Below are 24,264 nucleotides of genomic sequence, written 5' to 3'. Positions count from 1 at the left end.
ATAAACGTTTATTGATGAGCAACGGAACGTCAGTCAATCAAAAAGTTGTCAGTCAGTTTGACATTAACATAATATATTTTAAAATCGCAAGTTTATTTGTTGTTTGTTTTTCCGATGTCTCAGTTATAGAATAGAATACAGCGGTAATATTCGAGCGCGTTTAGAATAAGTTCACGCGCCATCTGTACAAGAAACTGTATGGGGTGTATCCATTCTACCTACTCATGGATCCCACTCTATTCTGGGCATGGTTGGCAATAATCAACTGTATATGAGACGGGAGGCTGCACTGGTCGTCTGCTTGGTGAAGGTGCTTCGTGGAGTGGAGAATCACCCGGAAGTATTGCAGCGCTTGAGTGTGTGTACCGGACCGCTACGTGTGGCGGCGGCGAAGCCCGCACCTACTGATAGTTCCTACAGCGAGAATATATTTGCTCGCCAAAGCACCTCTTACAAGAGCTCTCAACTTCTTCAAAATCAGACTGACGTGTTTATGTATTTTTAATAATATAATGTGTTTCAATTTTTGTTTAGTTTAAGTTCTTTGCTGTCGCATTAGGGTAAACCCTGTAATGATACTTCATGATTTTAAATAAATAAATCAAAACGAGAATATTATAATCGTTATCTATTGATTCCAGTATTACAGATATTGGTAAAAGTGTACTTAGTACACAAAAACTATAATACCGAAAGCAAAATAGGTTAAGCGTCAGCTTATGCATAGCAATCCAAAAGAATTACTGAGCGCTGGTCTTCAGCTTAAATCCTTGACCCCCGTTTACAAGTAAAGTACAGAAAAAAAATTACCACTCGAAAAGACAATCACAATTACAAATTTTGAGGACAGAGTTGTTCTTCTTCGCTGTCACTACTATCCCAGTCCGATAGCTGAGCTTATACTTCAAGATCGCTATCACTATCACTTGAAAATATATCCATTTTCACAGATTTCTCAGTACAATCCGTAAAAAATTGGGGATCGCAATTATAGATCAAAAACGCCAAAAATCGATTTGTCAAAACCAGAGATCGGTTATAGAAAACGCATAACTGTCACTTTCGTACAAATACCAATCTAAAATCTCGATCCGCCCTCCCAAAGATAGATTGAAGAAAAAGATCGAGAAAACGATCCATGGATCGGTTATAGAAACACTAAAAGTTGGAAATGGATTCAAATGTCAATCTCGATCCGTAAATTAGGGATTGAGATCGAATATAGAAAGCGGCCGATAGACATATTTGATAAAAAACAGTTGAGCAGTTTAAGAGTTGTGGGGAAGAATAACCATAATATTTGATTGAGGACTCAATTGAAAGCGCACTAAAAACAGATGTGAAGTCTTTATCAAAGGAGTTCTTAGCTTCGTTTTATGAGAAAACTGGTGACGTGTAATTGTCAGAAATTGTTTAAAATGTATGGAAATTAAATTAATATTAAAATATTAGTGACGTGATTTAGAATGACCACTTTCATACCGTGAGGGTATGAAAGTAATTCTAATAGAAACGTGACTTGGTTAGGGAATGGGAACTTGCTCTATTATACTTTTCTAGAACATGATCGAATGTTAAAAGAAAATGTTTATGTAGGCAAATGATTATAGGAGAGACGATTTGTTTGCAAACATTGGAAATGAAGTCTGTCATTATTTTAATATTGAATTGATAGTAGAAAATTAATAGCTGAAAATGGATCATTAGAAACTAATTGCTTGTTAAGGTAGTCAATATAAATCGAAGTCAGTCTTGGAAGCCTCCAAATGAAGTATTTCTTGGTGCTTGTTGTACAAGATGGTCAATCTGCTAAAATTCGTTTGGGTGAGCGAGGCGGTGGAGTAAGTACTGCCCATATTTTGAAATGCTTTAAAAAAACATGACACGGTATTTTTTCATCGACTAAAACAGCCATTTTTATTTAAGGGTAAATTCCAACGGGTATTGAAGTCTACTACGGGTTAATTCTACCAATATGTGTTCTGCTCATTTATCTGGCCTAAGCTAGTAACTACGCATTTGCTATCTTCCCCCGTTGCATCATCATTATCTGCTAAATTTCTTTAGTCAGAATTTATGATGATGACTTGACTTTCAAAATATTAAAACCCTGAGGAGGCATCCAATGCGTCCAGCGTCACTATCAAATATATATTGGGTTTTCTACCCAACCACACCTTTTTCCTCGTTTTGGGCCAGTCTTTTTATGATATATTGTTTTTTTTTCAGAGGAATTAGAAACCCTGAGGACTACTTCTACATCAAAACCTTGGCGTTGGCAATGAAAATTAAGAGCTCTTGGCCAACAAGGGAGCTAGGACATTATGAATCTGAAACTTTGTTATCAGTAATGAAGTTTCTGCATGTTTTCCTCAGCATCGTATCATTGTTCGGAGGCTTCATGTATATCAAGCTTCACTTCAGCTCTTTGCCTTTCTTTGAATTGGGACATTTATATATCTGCATGCTGATGAACCTTGTATTCTTTGTACGTTAACATTTTTTTTATTGTCTAAGATCTGGATCGATGTTTTTGCGAAATAAGTTGGTCATTTCGGTATTACTTAAATATCACCCTCTAACTCCGCTGACTATCTCTTACCAGGTTATATCATAAATACCGTGACGGATACACAGTTGAAATTTTCATAAAAGATGTGCTTTTGATATCCTAAAATAACAAAAAAAAAACTAAATATAATAAACATCTAGGGGGGCTCTAAAAGAATAGTAATTTTTCCTTGTGCTGGGGAGCACAACTGCGGTCGGTTATTTTTTGTATCTCACGTAAATTATATTTTTCAGTCAAGAATCCTTACTTTATGTCTGAATCAAAAATACCGAGACGTGGCCAGAGACTTTTTGACGAAATTCCATCTTTTCTTCTACAAAGATCTTTCGGAGTACGCGATGAAGGTAAGTCGTTACTGTGTAGAGTGATCATAAATGTTTCATAAAGTAGCTTTGTGCATAATTTATTATTTGAAATCTGATCAAGATCTGCAGGCCTATTTAATATCTAATGCTGATGAATCGATCTTATATATTGAACTGACAAGCCCAAGTCACTTCGATAGGCCAAAAGAAATGTCATTCCCATAGATTTAAAGTGTACTCGAATTGTGTTGACTAAAATTCGCTCTACAGTCATCTTCAAGCCACATCAGTGATCTACTGCAATTGAGTTTTCTTTTGTTATTTTCAGACTCACATTCGGATGCATTTGATTTCACATCGCTACACTTTATGTTTGACAGGCCAGATGATCATTGGTATTTTACTGTTTAATTTTGTCCCCATGTACAACAACTATGCGGCCGGTAATTACGATAGTAATAATAAGAACATTAGCTATGAACACTCAATTTACTATTCTTATCCATTTGATGTAACAACAAATTGGAAAGGATATATTGTTGCGAATTTAGTCAACTGGTAAGTTTTTAAAAGGATTTTTTATATTTTAATTTTTACGACTCCCACATGCTTAGTGATTTAATCGTGTGTTACGGGGGTTCCACAAATATTCAAGCCACATGCACAAAGACACCCAGACTCCGACTAAGTATTCGCGGATCACACAAACTCTTGTTACTTACCTACTTGGGGACCGAACACACGTCGGTCTCGGTGGGATTGTCGATTTATTTACGAGTACATATTACCAAATTATTGTGTCTACATTTTTGGTCAAGATTTTTGATTATGTTTCATCTTCATTATTGTTTTAGGGTAGTTTCATACTTTTGCTCAAGTTGGTTCTGCATGTGTGATCTTTTCCTGTCACTGATGGTGTTTCATACTTACGGACATTTCAAGATCTTACTCAACAAGCTGAATACTTTTCCAAGACCAGCCAACAAAACAAATATGTTTGTTGGCAGTGCTGATATGAATTACGAAATGTTTGATGAACACGAATCGGAAAAGGTTTTCGATTTATTATCTGATTGCATAAACTACCATCGGCATATTGTAAAGTGAGTTGAATCGTTTATGTTTTTGCAATTTTTCATTTAAAAATGACAATGCCAGATCCTGACTCACCGTGAATAACCCAAGAGATTAATTTCATGAATTTACAAAAAAAATATATTCATGAAAATAATCGCTTGAATTTAAGATCTCTGGAAGGCACTGTTACTGCTGTACTAAGTCTGCTGTTTTCTCTCCTGCATTCAGTTTAAAAGGTATAGTCTGCAAAGGATCTTGGTTACAAAATTTATGATTATTTGGACGTGAGATTAGACAGCTTTCGTCATTTGATTATATTATTGGCCTATGTCCAGCAGTGGCGTGCTATAAGCTGCTGATATTATAATGCTAATAAATACTTTCATGAAAATTGTGTTTTGTAGTTTCATCGATAGACTATCAAACGTGTTCGGTCCGATGCTATTAGTGTACTACATATTCCATCAGACCACTGGATGTTTACTCCTTTTGGAATGTTCACAAATGGTAAGTCCAATTTATTCTAGAATTTTGCTTTTTCGGGCTCCTTTGCCCAACTTTTTTTCAAGTTCTCTATCTTCTATTTCAAATGTTGCCTTCTCTTCAGTCTTCAACTGACACATATTTTAAACCTGATGAAACTACACTTAAATGTATTTTCTATATGAATATTAATTAGTCACTTTATTTCAGACCGCAGCCGCTCTTATTCGTTACCTACCCCTTACGATAATAATATTTCAACAACTAATTCAACTGTCAGTCATTTTTGAGATTATTGGCAGTGAGGTAAGAAATATTGTATAAATAAATATATAGAAATAAATAAATACACTATATGCAACGGTCGACTATTCAGAATGCATCGCCTGATACTCTACCTACTAAGCAACGATTTAATTTGATACACACATAACTGGCTATCTGTTATTCATACATTTTTGACAGTCGTTACAGGTAGTCAGAAGCTTGAAAAGTCTGACCACAAGTCTAACTAAGGGGTATCGTGTTGCCCAGGTAACTGGGTTGAAGAGGTCAGATAGGCAGTCGCTCCTTGTAAAACACTGGTACTTAGCTGAATCCGGTTAGACTGGAAGCCGACCTTAACATAGTTGGGAAAAGGCGGGGGTGATGATGATGACATAGCTACCTTGGTTTTACTGAGCTAGTTAATAAATTCATTTTCCAATATCGAAAGAAAGCTAGTAATAATCATGATTTTTAGAGTGACAAGTTAAGTGACGCTGTGTATGGTCTACCGTGGGAGTGTATGGATGATAGGAACAGGAAGATGGTGGGGTTCCTGCTGATGAACGTGCAGGAGCCGGTGCACGTCGTCGCGCTGGGGGTCGCTAACGTTGGAGTCACTTCCATGGCCACGGTAAGATTGTGACGTAGATTTTAGTTGGTAAGGAGGTATGGGATTAACGAACAATCATTGATAACAAAGCTTAGTCACCTATCGAAGTCTTATATCATTTAAAGTAATTGTTAGCTGTTGAAGTATATCAGCTGTGTCATTACACAGCCGTTTTTCCTTTTTCACAATGGCAATGTTCAACTATGAATCAGGTTTCCAAGATATTTTAAAGGACCTTTGAAATATTCAAAGAACAACAATTTATTCGCATTATAGTCGCCTTCGGACACTTGAATTTAAAAATTGAATAGATTGATATTACCCTTAGTTATATTTTTATGATAATACCGTTTTCATACATAAACTTGTAGTAATTTTATAATGTTTTTTTTTTCAGATTTTGAAAACTTCAATGTCATATTTCACTTTCTTACGCAGTACGCAGTAACCTACCGATACATCTGAAATTCCTGATTTTATTTGTTTTAAATTACATTATTTTCTCTTGACTAGTGAAATCATTGTAATGGTGATCGTATACCTACTAGGTCATTTACTTGTAACAAAACATCGAGTGCCACGGAAGTGCGAGTATTTTGCCGAGTATTCGTTTGAATGACAGAAGAAAATTCTTTAGTGTACCTATCATCACTATAGACAATTGAAAAAATAGTAAATGACACAGCGTTACATTTATTCATCATGTTCTTCTAGATTATGTTCTCAATCATTTTCCTAAATATTTTTACGTCGTATCATGTGCGTATAGCTTGTCTTTAAAAACTAAGTAGTTACGGAAAGTTTCAAAGATTGTCTAAGTGCAATAATAAATGTATGTATATAGAGAATATTTAACTAGATAATGAGTTTGTTTGCAAACATCAGTAATGTGATGTATTATTAACTGAACATTAAATTGATCGGAAAATTAAAGTATTAACTGTTTATAAGTAAAGAATTATAGAAAATAATAAAAGACAGATATAATTATAAATTAATTTATGATCAGACGTACCATAACTTGCCAATCTATTTATATCTTTAATTTTGTATCCTTAAGGTTGAAAATAAAACAACATAATATAATCATGCAAAATTTATTCCCATACTATCGAGAATCTTAAATCACCATGACAGACTTAAATATAATTTATCCACATTTATAAAATAAATACAATTTAAATTTCATGCTTCATTTGTTAAGATTTAGTTACAAATAATGTATTATTCTACATTAAAAAAAAATCTATGAACATTTGTATAAAAAATAATAAAATATTGCAACTAATTTATGGCATATTATTATTATCTGTACCTTAAAAAATCTTATTTAAGTGAAGTAGAGTTACTTACTCGCTATAAACTAACATATTTTTTTCACAAAAATTCATACGAAAAAAGCAAGGTATTACTAGTACAGTCAGCGCCAAAAGTCGATGAACAGAATCAACTTTACAAAACAGCTGTTCACAATAAAATGCCATAAGTTATAGTCGCAACTGGGAAACAAAATAGAATGTACAACAGAAAATTTACAAAAGTCGTTAAACACGAGTATTTCAAAAGTATCTGTGCACCAGTATTCCTAATGTCGCTGAACATCATTCTATCAAAAGTCACTAAACAGCAGAAAAAACAAAATTAGGCTAACAAAGTATATTTTTAATGTTTTATAGCGGACTGCTTGTCAAATCCCAGGTTCGAAAGAGGTTTCACTAAGGATCTTGAAGGAGGTTTCACTTTGTGAAGAAGGTTTCGTTAACAATATCTAAAATATTTTCATTTGAATTATTACTTAAAGTAATAAATGAAATATGTGAAATAATAAATTTAATTTAAAATATATTATTTTAATATTTTACAAAAAAATAATGGATTAAAAATTCTAAATATCCATGTTTTTAAATGTCACTCCATTCAAATTGTATCAAAATCGGTCCAGCATTTTTATAGTTATAAATTGTATTGATATAGATACAGCAAGCACTGTCCCAAAAGTAGCTCAACAACATAAGCGTCAAAAGTAGGTACATTAACACAGTCACGGCAACATTAAAAATATACTTTGTTAGCCTAATTTTGTTTTTTGTGCTGTTTAGTGACTTTTGATAGAATGATGTTCAGCGACATTAGGAATACTAGTGCACAGATACTTTTGAAATACTCGTGTTTAAGGACTTTTGTAAATTTCTGGTGTACATTCTATTTTGTTTCCCAGTTGCGACTATAACTTATGGCATTTTAGTGTGAACAGCTGTTTTGTAAAGTTGATTCTGTTCATCGACTTTTGGCGCTGACTGTACCAATAGAAGCTTAAACAGCTTTTTAATATTTATTAAAATATTTGAATATGGTATATAAGATGAAACAAAAGTGTAAAACATTTTTCTTTTGTTTCTACAATACATGATAAATCAAGTGCAATACAATGCAAAAGGGGCCTACTATAATTATCTCACAAAATCGCTAACAGAACTAAAAACCAACTTGTAATAGTAAATTACTGTCTTATTACGTCACCAAAACTGTGATCATGTCTGTTAAGACTTTGCGAAGAGTATAAAAATGAGATAGATATAGTCGCGAATGCAAAATATCATCACACTACACTTAGACTTGGAGTCATGTCTCAATTCTATAACTGCATCATTCTCCAATCCGTCTACAAGACTGTTACTTAACTAAGTGACATTTAAATTGTTTTCTTGTCTCTACATTTCGCCTGAGAATGATAAAGACAGCGTGATACTATTAGCGACTTTTGCTATGCGTCGTTATCGCATACGTATTTGTTTAAAAGACTGTGGTAGGCCTCCTATGCCAGAATAATAGGACAATAAAATGCTGTCTTTGAATATGAATAACAAATGACGGTGCACTCTCTAAGAACAGTTTTATTCATTTTAAATTCGGTTGCCAAGGCAACTGTCAATAGAGTGCATGACCCTTTTCAATAGGTATATGATACATCATATTGATCCTCTAAGAAAGAGGAGTTAGTTAATCTTTTTATCGATTTAAACGTTTTTGTAATACACATTGCAGAGCAAAGCTTTAAAAACAATTTAAAAGCATGTCTTCATTTCTTTCCACTTTTCTGTGTAGAGTTATTCTAAACAACATCTAGTGTTTTCGTTCTAATATTTTCAGTTTTCAGGTAACGAAAAAGTACCTAAAGTGATTTTCAAGACATTTCATGCTAGCATACTTATATTTAACCTTAAAGCGTAGGTTCTTGTTTTTGAATGTAACTTTAAATGTTAACCTCCTGTTAATCACAAATAATTCAAATGTGAGAATTAAAATATTATAAAAATAAATGAAATAATTTCAAAAAATGTTGACATTGGTACTTATTTATTTACAAAAGTAAAGTAAAGTAAAAGTAAGTCAACTACGGTTAATTTTATTAAGTAAGTATACATGATTTTTCTAAAAATAAGCTAAAAATTGATTTAAAAATGCCCTTTGGGGGTAGAATATGAGCTAGAATAAAAATATACGAAGAAACTACTTTTATAACTCGTTTTTTCTTTAATAAAAATATTACTTAAAATACTTCAATTTGTATCTAGCAATCGCCATTTTCTAACCTAAAATAATCTCAAATAGTACCGCTAGATGGCGCTGTATTCAATATTTTCTGCGAACTTATTTCTAAGCAATATCTAGCTAAGCATTGCTGGCTCGTATCTATGCAAAAAAATAAGAGTAACTGTGTTTTCATTATTTCAAGTGTAAACAACAGTTCATCTCAAAATTTTGAAATTCGATGCTTTAACAAAAGCGATTATGTAATCGAATAAAACCTCTTTTATTATAATCTATTTGATTAAAATTTGCCCCTAAGATTTGCGATAGTATCGATCAGATTGCGCAATTGAGCTATAGCATTGATCTGGGGCTACATTATCAAAAACCTGCAATTGTAGAAATGGTGACGTAACTTAGCAGCAGGCTTCGCACCTAACAAGGCCCACCTCGTCACAGTTCATACATTTTAGGGCCACGAACTCTGCAGTGAAGTGGTTTCGATGGAGGCTCTTCTTGGATCCGTTGCAGATCCGGCACGGCAGGAGCCGGAAGCCGCCGCACATCTGACAGGTGTTGCAAGCGTCTGGACTCTGGAATCGAGACATTTTGTATTAGTGGAAATAAGATAAAATATAAATAAACTTCAAGAATCGTTAATGTTCTATTATTTTTGTCTTAGTTCTAAAATTTTGTGGTAATGCTCTTTCGCGCGTGTGTAAATGCGGAATTTGCTTCTAAACCAGCAGTTTTACATTTATGAGCTTGAATGATTAGTATATTTTATTAATGTCTTAGTATATTTTTTTCGAAGACCTTCGAAGATATGAATGATGTTGGTAAGTAGTAAATATTTTTTTTCCATTTTTGGAGAACGCCTTTTCTTTAGAACGCTAATCTAGAGAGATGTAACAAAGTTCAAGATACAAATACCGATTTTCATTGAACATAACTTAGAATACTTTCGAATAGTTGACGCACTTCAAACAATAAAACGAAAACAAAATCAAAACCGGTTAATCCTTTCGAGACATATATCTAATGCCGCAGACAGACACAACAACACCTTTTTGACGACCTCCGTGGTCGAGTGGCGTACGCACCGGTTTCAAGGTGTCGCTAGTTCTGAGAACCCGGGTTCGATCCCCGGGCGGGTCAATGTAAAAATTGTCATTTCTACATTGTCTCGGGTCTGGGTGTTTGTGTTACCTTCGTTGTATCTGAATTCCATAACACAAGTGCTTTAGAAACTTACTTGGGGTTCAGAACAATGTATGTGATGTTGTCCGCATTTATTTATTTATTTATTTACATAACATTTTACACCCCATTGTTTTTGTGTTGGGGTTAACAAAAACATAAGTGGAATGTCATTTGTTAAAAACGTTTTCAATAATCGAATGTTTTATTTGTTACATGTCAACAACCTGTCTTATACCGTCTACTGCAAATAAAATGGCATCTCAAAGGATTTGATATTAAATGCTCCTGAGTTTAATCTTCGTCCGATGAAACAATACGTCTTACTGCAATGGACGTGATTAAAATGTCTTATTCATCCAATTACTTATTGTTTGTAAGATCTCATTTTATTAGATAAACTGAGAAACATTGGATAAAATTAAATTAATTATTTATCTTGATTGTCCGCTGTTAAAGACAGACATTTTCAGATAGCACTTTCTATTTAAATTCTTTCTTAGTGCTAATTATCCAAAGGTGAAAACGGAACCCTATTAAAAAAGCTTTGCTGTGTATCTTTCTGTCAGTCACCAGACTGACATATTTATGAGATGATAAAACGAGATAGCTTAACAGTTCAAGTTTTCACACATGAATTTCAACGATCGATTTTAAGCAACATTTTATAGTGGAGGTTGGTGACAAATAAATTTGACACAAAGCATTATTTAGATAACGAGTTTGTATCGACCCAGCCGACACATCAACTTATAATTAGCGTCTAATTAGGTACAAAACTAGTCAGATGATCCCAACTAATATGAGTGTGTAAACCGTTGTATAACTTAAGCATAAAACATATTTCATGAATACAGTAGAAAATATTTGTCAGAACTGAATACTTCCTCGTTCGTACGTAAAATATTTACTTAATACATCGCTGTTAGATAATTTGTCCTACCCAATCCATCAGTGTAGGCACATAGCGACCGGACCTAACTTGTTTACACAGGGATGGCCACATGGGACCACGCGAAGTTTATTCTGCCAGTAATTTTGAATGGGCCGCAACGTTTAGTAGAAATTTGATTGAATTGTTTCGCTTTTCTCTTTTAATATTTGTATTTACGATCTTTAAACTAATTTATTGTTAAAAAAATATGAATAAAATATTTTAAGCTTTAGAATTCGATAGTTAATAATATTGAGATTACGAGTGAGTTAAAGATTAAAAAGAAGAGTTAAAGAACAAAAGTAGTCATTGAAATTAATATTTTCATAAGATTTCGTACCGAAAGGGTAAAAGGGCACCCGTATGCTAAGGTCCGCTGTCTGTCGGTGCGTCCGTCAACAGACAAACCGATAAACCGGTTTTGCGGAGCACTACATATTGTAATTGCATATTTAACAAATAAAAAAAACAACCGATTTGTTTATCTTAAGCCTATTTGCACGGAATCCTCAGCGGTACAAGTCTGACCGATTTTTTATATGAAACCATTGTACTAACATAAAGAATATTCTAATCTAATCTAATCAAATCTAACATTTTAATTAGTATCTTTTTAAGATTACTATTACCCACGCTTTGCTGTGTGATCTTTTACTTGAATCGAGCAGATTTTAGATTACGGGTACATTTTTAGCTGATTTATTACCCAGAAGGTTCTACTATATACGTTTTACTACATAAAAAAAACATCAAAACTATTCTTCATCCATTTCCCTGGCCAGTGCTTTGGAAACCGCTTTGTGTTCATTGTTTTCCAAACAAGCATTTCACTAACATGAGAAATACTGACGAATTGAGAACTTTCGAGATATTTTCAACTGTTTGTCTTCAGTCCTTCAATTCCATTACAAAGAATTAGGCGTCCAAACAACTAGGCCAAAATCGTTTCATCACTTCTCATGTTTCATCTAATGAGAATGTGACACGCAATATTGACAGAAGTCATGAAGACGCCCAAGTTAATTGTAGGTGAAGAAGTGGGAAATCGATTTCACTTGTCAACGTGTCGCTGTGAGAAACGAATAGAATTTTAGTTATGCATGTATCTACCTGGGTGATACCAGTTCCCGTATTCCTCCGAATCGGTTTAACGGAGTGGCTCTGAGAATCGGCTATCATCTTTTTTTTCACATCGTAACAAGGGTTTTCTAACTCTATTTTCGTTTCAGTTTCTCCATTATGTATCGTAATGTTTTTTCACCAAAAAATGAATTTATGTCGTTTATACATAAATCTATGTCAATATCAAAGTGGTAGTAATAAAAATCGCATTGAAAAGAAATAAACTATATAATATATTATATAACACAAAACGCTTTCGAAACTCTTAGACAATAATTCTGTTTACGTATTATAAAACTCTTAAATTTTAATTAATTACCTATACAGAGCGATAAAACTGAGAATTTGATACATAATTTCGATGTTTGCTTTAGTTATTGCCATGTTAGTAAAGGTTTAATAAATATTGTTTAATAACGAAATCATACGATTGGTACCTAATAAAAACTACTCCGCCAATCTTGATGTAATCTTTATGGAACCAAGTGACAGCTACTTCTCGTTAAGTAAAAAGGATTCAACCAAATTGGTTAACTTATTCCAACAAACGAAAAAAACCACCCTCCTCTTTTGAAGTCAGATGAAAAGACTTATCCAACACGATACCGTACAATTCAATAGAAAGCTCAGTTAAAAATGCAGTTGTATTCCATTTTACACGTCATCGCTTCGCCTAGTAACTGCCGGAACTCGGAAGGCAGAGACACGTTGACAGCCCAGACAGTTTGCCTATACCGGGGGATGGTGCAATATACAAGTAGACAGCGACTTTAGGAATGTTTTTTGTATTGAACGTGGTTATCGTCAAGCCAGAATATACCTACGAGGATAAGTACGAGTCAGACTTGCACAAAAATGGAAATTAAAAAAAGCGTAAACAAACATGTGTACTGTATGAAAGACTCCGTCTATTTTTTTTTTGCTCTTGTTGTTGTAATGGCATCAAGAACACATCATCTGGATTAATTTCAACTGTTTAACTTTTGCCTGGTGATATGTGGCGATCTAAATGGTAGTTGAAACAAAGATTAAAACCTTCTACATTGGACCAGTATCTATGATATATCCTACTTGTATAGCTGGCAACCCACCTTCCCTAGGAATTAGTGGCACAAGAAGAAGAGAGAATTTATAATGAAACAAACTTTAATGTGGATTCTTGAAGACAGGGTATTATAAATTGTTTAGATTATTAAATCAATGTTTTAAACATGAAATGAATTGGTATCATGTCAGATCTTTAGTTTGAATACAAATTAAATCAAAAGGAACCGACTGACTTAAAACTACTTAATAATTCCTTTTAAACAAAATCAACGCAGACGTAAATTCGATACGATCATTTCAAATAAATCTAATATACATTCTACCAACTTAAAAGTTACCCCTGATACCAGTAGGATAAGAACTGTCTAGACTAGCTACAGCATATATTAAATTCTAAATACACAAATCAGGGGTCTCTCAACCTATAATAAAATTATCGAGACACGCTGAAATTCCTATATCTTTGTCTAGACAAACACACTTCGGAAGAAAGGGTGAACTAGGTATTTACAAGCACCTTTTTGTAATAAATATCAGCTGGGGTTAGGTAGACTTTTGGGGATTGAGATATAGTATAGTGCGGTCCTGAGGGTCTACCAACCAGATCTCCCAGATGGGGATCCGGAATAATAATTCTTCAAGATGAGGTGATAGGATCTACATTCCTTCTAAGTAATCACCTCTTTTTTATAATAGCTATCGTGAGAATGATTCATTTTTAAATGATGTAACGGTTTACTCACGCGTATTTATCGGGGTAGCCCGACTAGTTTCGGACCCAACCGGAGTCCTTAATCATGAGCAGACGCGGCGGCATCGCGAGTCGAGCTACCCAGTTTTTACTTAATTAAACATGGTTTTCTTCGATATGGGTAAGGTTTGAGAATTCACCATCATTCTAACTTACTGTGGATTGGCTATGACAGATTTTTTTTTGAAATCTAAGTTTTCTCAATTTACTTCACCATTCGTTCGTGACTTAGAATGCTTAGAAAAATAAATATAATTTTAAAAACTTGTAGGTATTAAAAAAAAGGGTACAAAATTATTTACCTTATAAGGTTTCAACATTTTCCTAAGATCGCCACACTCGTTCAACTTCTCCACAGTGTCAGCATCCTGAAAAAGAAAACATTAAATTATTAATTAAACTTCTTAATTAAATTCCGTGACATTTGTATGAGACGTCGCGATATTACGTCACAAATTAAAAATGGGACTGTTTTTAAATAGTTTTTCTTTCGTTTCTTTCTTGTTTTCTCTTAATACATTTGTTATTAGTTCTGTAAGGCAAGTTAATTAAGTAGCTTTGACTGTTTCAGTCTGAACGTTTTGAGTTACGCAAAGCGTATTTTGTTGTGTTATATATTAAAAAGGTTTTATTAGAGTTTTATTCGTATTAGTAATTGGCATTGTAATATAAACATTTCACAATTCAATGTCCCATTAAAATTATACCTATGAAGGACCTTATCAATATCTTTAAAAAGATAACCAAAAAAATTCACAAGTTTTTTTCTTGGACATATTTTTGTCTTTTTGCATAGGACTGTGACGGAATTCATTTATGGGCTATTCTCACGTTGGGTTGTGCAAAACGGTGTTTCAGACATTTTTCGACTAAAACCCATCCTGTTTCTTCCTCCTGGGGAGGCAGGCAACATCTCTAAGCACATTATGGGGCCTGCCAATGATTTTCACATGAATTAATTGCCGCTCTATTCCATGTTTTGCATTGTCTTATAACCACACTTGCAGTGTTATTTTAATAATATAGTGGTAGAAATACAAAAGCAAAATTCAATAAATTCCTCACAAATTGTAACGAAGATTGAAAAATTACATTTTGAAATAATAATACCGATTAAGAAAGGACGCGACCGTTCTATATGGAAATGTGTTTCAAAATAAATGTTGCTTCGTCCGGCTTGCATCTTTTGTAAATTGTTTCAGTTGCATAAAATGTTCCCGTTTGGTAGTTTATATAACGGTATTTTAAACAGACAGGTTTTTTTTACACGGTAACTAAAGCCAAGCTATTTGTATCTTCAAAAGAAGTGATAACATTGCAAGCAAAACTTATCTAAAGAACACGAAAATCAATTAAAAATTCAATGACTAACGCATTATAGTACTGATCAGATTATTGCGGGCCCGTTAATCGTATTAAGTTAATTAAATTGAAACAAAATGTAGCAAAATTTTATTATTATCTACGTAATGATTAAGTTGAAGCTTTCAATACGCGCTTATTTTTTTGTCTTTACTTAATACTTAAAAGTTTCACACTGCGTATGTTGATGTTCTGGAGATCAAACACGCACTTCGCATAGTTGCATCTTTCTTCCACAACGGTTCTTCTTTTACAAACTTGCCTCATTATAATCGCAATGTACTTTTTAGGATAGCTTTCTTGGGAATGTATTATTATTAAATGATGCAATCGTTTACTTAAACTTCCGAATCACGACCTTACCGCTGCGTCAGCTCATGGTTGGGGACTCCGGTTGGGTCCAAAACTAGTCAATCCCGATAAATACGCGTGAATACCCGTTGCATCATTGGGCAATGTTATTTTAATTAAATTACTTTTTTTTGGAGTAGGTTTATATTGTTTGAAACAATAATGTTATGATGAACTATACTATAATGTTTGACGACCTCCGTGGTCGAGTGGCGTACGCACCGGTTTCAAGGTGTCGCTAGCTCTGAGGTCCCGGGTTCGATCCTCGGTCGAGTCAATGTATAAATTCACATTTCTACATTGTCACGGGTCTGGGTGTTTGTGGTACCTTCGTTGTATCTGAATTCCATAACACAAGTGCTTTAGCAACTTACTTTGGGTTCAGAACAATGTATGTGATGTTGTCCGCATTTATTTATTTATTTATTAACTAGTCAAGTTTTCGGGGCCACATGGCCGCGTGACCAGAAATGCAAAAGAAAAAGATGGAGAGGATTTGAAGAAAAGCCTCACTCAGGCTGTAAGAAAAAACTATATTGTTAAAAAAAAGTATTTAGTATGTCTTCATCTACCTATTCCCGAAGATTCAATCCAACTTACTTCTAATACTTTTCAACCTCGTACCAGACTTCCCCATCCCATTCACAAAGCCTAATAGACATATCAGCTCATAATAATGTAATTAATTATGTGACTATTGGTGTTTGACACTGTAATGCCGTAAGATAATAGTGATCATATAAACAAAACATTATTTTCCCACATTACACTCCAGCGTTCATTGTTTGCGATTGAATAAATAAATATTAAGGCTTGTATATACGGGAGGAGATTTATTCAAGGCTAAATCTTGAATAAAGAAAAATAACTATTAATTTAACAAAATATGAGAAGAGGAGAATCTTTTGCGAAATTATGACGTCATGAACTTTATCGAACTTTGAAAAGTGAGTTTAAAAGTGCAGAAGAAAAATAAATTTGAATGTGGTTTATGTATATGATTTGTTATTACGGTTTATTCACGCATATTTATCGGGGGTGCCCGACTAGTTTCGGATCCAACCGAAGTCCTTAATCCTTACGCAGAGAGATTTTCGCGTGAGATGACGCGTATTTATCGCATCATTTAATAATTATTCAGTCTCCCGATAGTTATTATGAAAGTATATGATTTGAACGACTTTAATGTTTTTTTTTGTATCTATACATTTCGTTGATTCACAAATCAGCTCAGCAGAACGAGGTTCAGGTCAGATAGTAATAATGTTTATTTGATCTGGATTAACTAAATTGCATTTGACTTCAAGACTCGCATTACAATAGAAAACTTGAAATATATATCGTCCTGATTCACTAAGCCAGTACTTTTTAGTGACTTTTTAGCAATATGTAACTTGTTCACAGCTTTTATTATCTAGGCAATTGTTTCTAATTTACCTTAACGATGTAGTCAAAATTCCGTCTTGTAACTCAAAATATACGTAGGTTTATTATTCTAAAGAGAACCTAAGCAATTCGTTTAATTATTCCACGTTGCTAGCCTATCAGTATACAGCATAAACAAAGCTTCTAGTTGGTAACAAATTATTAATTTTCAAATTACGTTTTCCTATTTAGGTCATTTATAATAATTACACTATTAACTAAAAAAAGATGAAACTGTTTTAACTAAAATTATCTTCGTGTGTGCTCCAATGCTAGTAAGCGTTTTAAGATCATTTTTGAATGGAGATTTTCCATTTTTTACCAAGTATCACTCATCATCGACCTAGCCTTTTCCCAACTATGTTGGGGTTGGCTACCAGTCCAACCGGTTTCAGCTGAGTACCAGTGTTTTACAAGGAGCGACTGCATAAAATGTATTCTTCGAAACCAGAGCGGCTGTGCTCTCTTAGAGGTTAAAGGAAGAAAAATAACGAGAAAATCATTAAAGCAATTTAACTGACTAAAATTTTATTTAAACATTCTTGTGTACCTAGCCTTACTGACGTCAAGTTTGTAGATAGATCCCTCGGGAAAATTTCTAGTAAAAACTTGCATGTTGTCTTTGTAAAGTGATAAACGAACAAGTCACTGGCGCAGAAAGTTTTTATAGTTAAAGATAAATCAGGCTGCCTACCACTACGACCTACACTTATATTATTGTATTGGTGTGAGGGAGACAGATATAACACTTTGTACAGCTGCATCTCCTTTCCACAACTGCGATAATTTTACTTTTAGGTATTGTGGTAGGAGGCTCTGGAAACTGTATGTAATTAGCTTTATGGGGTGATAGTTTTTGAAATATATACTGCAAGCAGTGAGTAACGAAGTGGAAATTACTAATTGTTTTCATTAAAACGTCATTGAGGCATTTATATAAATGTTTTATCAGAAAGTATTTTTATTTTTGTTCGTAATCAGCTTTCTGTTCTGGTAGTAAATTAAGTGGTCTAGCAGCATTGATAATCATTTCATGTGTAAAAAAAAGCGATAAGAATTCGCAGCTTTATTAGATGAACAAGATTTCGTCGAAAAAAATTTAAAAAGGAACAAAAACTACTTAAAACAATAACGATGTTCTTAGCCTGTACCTTCTAGCTCCATGTCAGCAAAATGTTTCATTGTTATACTTTCTGAATAACAAAGAAACAAAATTTCATTTCAACCGAAAACCTGGGAGATTGTAAAGCTTAACTGATGAGTTTTTATTACAGACAAACTGACAGGTCTAAGTTACTAAAATAATTATGAAAGAAGAATAGTGGGATTACTAAATCCCATTCATTAATCCCTTTACAGACAATCATACTTATAGTTTGAATAAAAACTCGTTTGTTAATAAACCTGAAAGTCAATTTCTCTAGTCGCAAATGATGTGCCATCAAAATGATAGCCTATACTTTACCTGCGCGTCAATAATCTTCGTCTAAATGGAACATTTTGAAAATGGCCTCCCCGAGTGAGCAATAACACTTGATACGATTCCCTTTTGTGTAACCGTCAATTTGATTGATATCTCATATGTAATGTATTATAGTTCAATGGAATTATAGGCCTTCAATTTTTGGTGTTTAAATTATGTATGAATGTAGTTGTGTTGTTGTTCTTTTAAAACACAGACCCTCGCTCTAAGGAATTTAATCCTTGTATCGCGAGGGGTTTCCGAAACATTCAAATCACTTGCACAAAGACACTTCGATTAAAGACAAGGATTCGTGTATCACTCAAAGGCTTGTTGATCGAGATGTCTCGGCCATCCAAGCAGTTGTTCTACTGCTAAAATAAGTCTTTACCGAAATCTTTTTACATTTTCTACGTACTACCCTATATATTTTAATGCCATAAAATCCTTAATCTTTATTGTAACTATGATCATAATTGTTTGCATTTATAGACTTCATGACTGAATAATATATAAATATAAATATAAATAAATCCTGGGACAACTCACACACGGTTATCTGATCCCAAGCTAAGCAGAGCTTGTGTTATAGTAACCAGACAACTGATAAACTTACTTATATATTTCTAAATACATACATATTATACATAAATTACACCCAGACACCAGAACAAATGATCATGCTCATCACACAACATTTGTCCTGGGCGGGAATCGAACCTACGACCTCCGGTGTAGCAGTCAGGGTCACTAACTACTAGACCAACAGGCCCATCAATTATTGATAATGCACATTTTTTTCTCCAATAACCAAAACTGGATGACATCCATTGGAAAAGAAATGAAATATAAAATCTCTCACTTTGCTAAGCTTTAGCTATTAGGATGATTTAAACTTTCCCCGTGTAAAGAACTAACACTCACGTTCGGCCTAGATTGAATCTAAAGGAAAACGCAATAAAACATCCGGAAGCAGGTCTACAGAAGATAAACTGAACATTTTATTATAAAACCAACATATTATATTGACCTACTAGAAACGAAACTTATGGCGACAGAGCCATTAACTTTATGTAACAAGAAACACACCTTAACCCCAAGTAATAAGGTGTAAATTACAATGTATGTAAATAATAATTTCCCCAGAAGATTTTCTTGAATGCTCTCATTATGTACAATGTAAAGAAAGTAGGTAAAAGTTTGTAGTTAACGTCAAATAGATCGAGATCTTAAGTCGGCTTTAAATGAGTTTTTATACTGGCTCCAATTATATTATGGATTAGTGGCATAATCGGTTTTCAGGAAGCGGTCACTTAATCCGGTAATAGAAAAAAAGAAAATGTGAAAACTTTTCGATTAAGGATCAAGATAAGTAATGATATACCAACTACTGTAGATTCGGAGCAGTATGAAGGTTTTGTAAGGTTAATCAACTTGATGAGATCATTTCTGAATTATAATTAATAAAAAAAAAACACAAAAGTGGTCCATTACAGGGTTTGTATGCATATGGTTATGGGAAAGTTCATTAACAATTAATTGTACTTTATGAAACTTTTCATTGTTTGACACCGTTGAAGTAAAACATCGTGAAAAAAACTGAATTACAATAAACAATCAGAAAGTTATCAATTTGTTGGCGGAGTGATCAAGCATGACAATTAATGACCTTCTAGGAAGTACCTATAAGCCAATAGCTTCTATCCAACATTAACTTTTTAATTCTTCACGTAGCTACTCTCTTGATATAAAGATGCAACTTCAAAACACATCCCTACCTACCTAAGTCTATCATAGAAAAGCTAGTCCTAAAATCTGCCAAACTAAACCGTTCACTCGTGCATGGTTCTAGAAACATGCTCATAGGCATATAGCTATAGACACCGCGTTCGCTGAGTTCACCGGATTTTAATCTTAGTGTTGCGCTCTCTTATTTCCGCGACCGTTATGCTAAACAAATTGTTTCATCCGATACATTCCCAGTGGATCATCGTTCACGCTTTTTGATAAAAGCTCTCGTTTTATGATTTAGTTTATTTTCTTTTGTTTAATGTTGCAATTGATACAGTCTTATCTCGTATTTTGTCCTCTTGTAATGTTATTAGCAGGAGATAAAAAGAAAAAGGGAAAGTATAGGAGGATAGGGAGGTTTTTTTGGAAAGAGGTAAGTTCTCAAATCATTTAATGAGAAAAGTTTTATAGTGTCAATTACTTACATAATAATATCCGTGTCATACGACATGATAATTTTGACTGCAAGAATAGCCGAGTGGTTGAGGTCCCCAAGCAAAACCTACAGTGCGTGACGTGTGATGCACGAATGCTTGTCCAGAGTATCTTTGTGCATGTTTGTGAAACTCCTCGCAACGAAAACATTAAATTTCTAAAGGCAATAGTTTTTGCGTTAATTTATTGTCAAAGCCTTATTCCAATTAAAACTAATATGTTTACGTTATTTATGTAAATTCGCGTATTTTTGTTAGAACACGATTTATGTATATTAACATTTACTTTGCAAGATGCAACTCAGCATAACCTACATTTATAATGAAGTGACAGATTTTTGATCATGCTAATGACAACTTGACCTCAATATTCCAAGGTCAAATACCGTTCTAGATACGTATGTTGGCGTTTTTCCTCCTACGTTCTATAAGGAATGTAATATAATTATTATTTATCGTTCCTTATGGTGTATTGTGAAATTGGTGTGTTTATCCATAAAACTTATCTCACATTCTTTACATGAGGTCTTTATGGCTTTCAACGTTGTATGTACATGAAATTCCGGAAACAATGTGTCTCGCAATTTTACTATGCCATATTCTAAAAGCCTTACAACATCAACCGTATTAAAAAAATAAGTTAAAAAAAAATTGACGATCCAGTCCAGGTAAAATTTTCTTTTGGGTCAAACTCAATAAACAAAAACATATACAATTTATAGCTATACAAAAATATAATATATTTAAATTTAAATAATAGATAAAAAAACACCCCCAATCAAATTCATCGAAAAACAATCAGCAAAAAATATATTTTCAATTATAATTTTTAAGTAATCCTCTTTGCAGGCTTCGAGTATTATGTGATGAACAAAAAACAAAATAAACAAGGCATGGGCATTGCACGAGCGAGGTTAAGGTCGGAGCATGCACGTGGACACAGGCTGGATGACGCATGCTGACATACATTCAACAAGAGAGAGCCAAGAAAGGAAAATTACTTTTTTCTGTGTCCTTAACAGAATAATCTGAGAACTCCAACTTTACAAGAATGAAACGAAATCATCTGTAAGTAAGTTTTATCATATTTTTCTGGAGTCGATATTTCAAATCTGATCACCCTTTTTTCGCTAGGTTTTCGATAAGCATCAAATGCCTCCTTCCACTTTGTGATTAGCGGAGATTAGTGCAAGACTTATACAGGCTAAACCCACTCATGTCTCCTTTACTTTTCGTGCTCCGGGCCACGGTTTACCAAGAGAAGAAAAAGCGAAACGAACAGCTTACAATCTCTTGTCGATTAATCATTCCAAAATTTTATTGGAAAATATTCATTTTTGTTCAATATGCCGAATAATCACTAATCTTAAAATTCTTAAATAGTCGAAGTTAAGCGTCATTTAATCTTTAGCCATTATCACTTTAAATGAAAAATTTATCCTTTCTATGCTTAAAATATACATTGTTTAACAAAAGTCTTTTTATGAGCTAAAAATCAGTATAGTTTGGGATCTAAAAAGTATAATATGGAGCTCATCAATCAATCCCTTACAATGAAAGGTAAAGCTTTAAATAAATCCTGATAAATGAAAACTTATCGTTTTCGTCCTTAAATATTCTAGACCGAGGTATAATACATTAAGTACTAGTAAATACAACTTCCATACGACTCTATCTAGTTCAGCTTCTTTTTTATATTATTCATCATCATAAAACCATTTCTTGATTTAGTTTCCTGGCCGATGGTAGCAGGTAGTTCTAAATGACTTCAAGATGTTTAACTTAATCACATTGACGATATTCTTTAAATGTCCAAACATATTCCAAGAAACTTCCCCGTAACAATAACATTGGTAAATTTTCCTCTACAATTCTCAAAATTGAAGAAGGCCTCTCATAAGAGGCTTAGCGGTGTTAAAACTGAATGAAGGGAAGGTTAAACACGTGTATAGAGACTTCTGCCCAAAACATAAACAAATTTTATCGTTAACTAGCTGTTGCCCCCGACTTCGTCTTAGACGCGATAGTTTTCGTCTTTAAAAGTTTGTTTTGAATACATGTACACACTCTTTAAAGATAAGACCTGTAGGAGCTTGATTTTGGAGTTGCAAAAAATAAAAAGTTGTCTAAGATAGGTATAAAATTTACAGGAATGATTAAGTGAAGTAGGTGCTCAAATCAGTAACCACGAAAGATATTACGGAATACCGTGATGATATTATTTTAGCCGTGAAGAGGAACAGCCCACAAATAAATATACATAAATATATTAAAGGTTAGTAGGCCGCAACAGATGGAGGTTATCACTTTGCCCTTGCCAGCATGCATAAAAATAAGCTAATTTCCTCCATTCTGAATAATTTTGACATGGCAATTGTAATTTTTGTGACAGATTTTCTTTTGAGCAAAGTTTGATTGGAATAATGGCCTAGTATTGATGTTTCATGTTTCTGAAATTATTTCAGAAACATGAAATACGTTTTTGACTCATTCTTACCAATTTTAATTCGAAGATACGATTAGTAAACTTTTCCATGTTTACTTTTTGTCTTTCTTCTATACAATTTCTAGTCTCTCCGCTGTCACGAGGCTGACTAACATTTGAATGGTTTTTATCAACGCTGACTATTCTTAAATTTTCCGTCGGCGAGACAAGATAAACTTTGAATCTTAGAACACCTTTTCTAATTAAACTGTCTACCTTCCACAGAACACGGTCCCAGTAATCTTGCTAAGCAATCTGATCCTCACACATTCCACTAAGGTTCTGTCCAACACAATTAAGTGTATTTATCTTAACACCTAAGCCGGCAGGATCTTCTGTCTATTGATTTAGATTTACCTGGTTCTGATTAACGTCGACACGTGATGTAGTCTTATCATTTGGATTAATTATAGTCAGGTGTTAGATTCATTAGATGTTAGACTGTTTTGAACCACGTTGTTGATGTATTTGGGTTATGTATGGACGGTGATGTTGGTGAGATTGTGATAATTGTTTTTTGCATAAAATATAGTACGCAAAGGGTCTGTCAAACACGCGGTCTGACCTTCCGTCTGTAACTAAGTTGTACCTGTTTCATGAATGCCATGAACCGATATAGCTAGATAGTTGATTTTTTACAGTTGATGCAGAAATCGAGACAAAATTACGCTTTTTATAGTTGTCTTTATAAATTAGGTGTAGTTTTTTTATTGCTTTTCTTTAGCAGGATGACGAGTCGGTTTTTGTTAATGCTCGATGGAAAGTTTTATAAAAAAACAGTGATTTATTATTCAAACAAAATATTTCTAAAAACTTGACTATTGTTGAAAACCGTTAAAGAAGTACAAAGGCCTATCGTTAGGGCAATGTCCTATAAGCTTATACATATTTATATTAAACTCTAAAACGAGTTTTTAAACATACGAATGAGGTTTATTTCCCATGGGTCGTTGGTCGGAGGTCATAAGTATATTTCGCACCAGCTTAGTTAGTTAACCAATGCTTAGGGACTAATTGGATACTATTGCGGTCCGGTGATAAATACAGAAATATCT

The 24,264-nt window shown here is 33.6% G+C and overlaps 2 protein-coding genes across 2 annotated transcripts in view; one reads left to right on the top strand and one right to left on the bottom strand.

The window, feature by feature from the left end:
- Window positions 1-1,952: 1,952 nt before the first annotated feature.
- On the top strand, window positions 1,953-5,954 carry LOC113500190 (odorant receptor 13a-like). Its single transcript, XM_026880900.1, has 8 exons — window positions 1,953-2,488; window positions 2,806-2,916; window positions 3,206-3,435; window positions 3,732-3,980; window positions 4,359-4,461; window positions 4,648-4,743; window positions 5,180-5,335; window positions 5,712-5,954. Exons 1-8 carry the CDS (start codon window positions 2,126-2,128, stop codon window positions 5,760-5,762), a joined length of 1,359 nt encoding a protein of 452 aa, XP_026736701.1. The 5' UTR covers window positions 1,953-2,125; the 3' UTR covers window positions 5,763-5,954.
- A 2,999-nt stretch (window positions 5,955-8,953) lies between these two features.
- LOC113500375 (glutaredoxin domain-containing cysteine-rich protein CG31559-like) overlaps window positions 8,954-24,264 on the bottom strand; it is a 107,895-nt gene continuing 92,584 nt past the window's right edge. The window contains exons 4-5 of the mRNA XM_026881149.1: window positions 14,202-14,267; window positions 8,954-9,438 (exon numbers count right to left, since the gene is read on the bottom strand). Of these exons, the coding sequence (XP_026736950.1) occupies window positions 9,262-9,438; window positions 14,202-14,267 (243 nt within the window). The 3' untranslated portion in view covers window positions 8,954-9,261. The remainder of the gene's footprint in view (window positions 9,439-14,201; window positions 14,268-24,264) is intronic.

This window comes from Trichoplusia ni, chromosome 13, assembly GCF_003590095.1.
Source record: "Trichoplusia ni isolate ovarian cell line Hi5 chromosome 13, tn1, whole genome shotgun sequence".
NCBI classification, from domain to species: Eukaryota; Metazoa; Arthropoda; class Insecta; order Lepidoptera; family Noctuidae; genus Trichoplusia; species Trichoplusia ni.
Note: the sequence above shows the minus strand (reverse complement) of the source record. Positions and strands in the feature narration are given on the sequence as shown.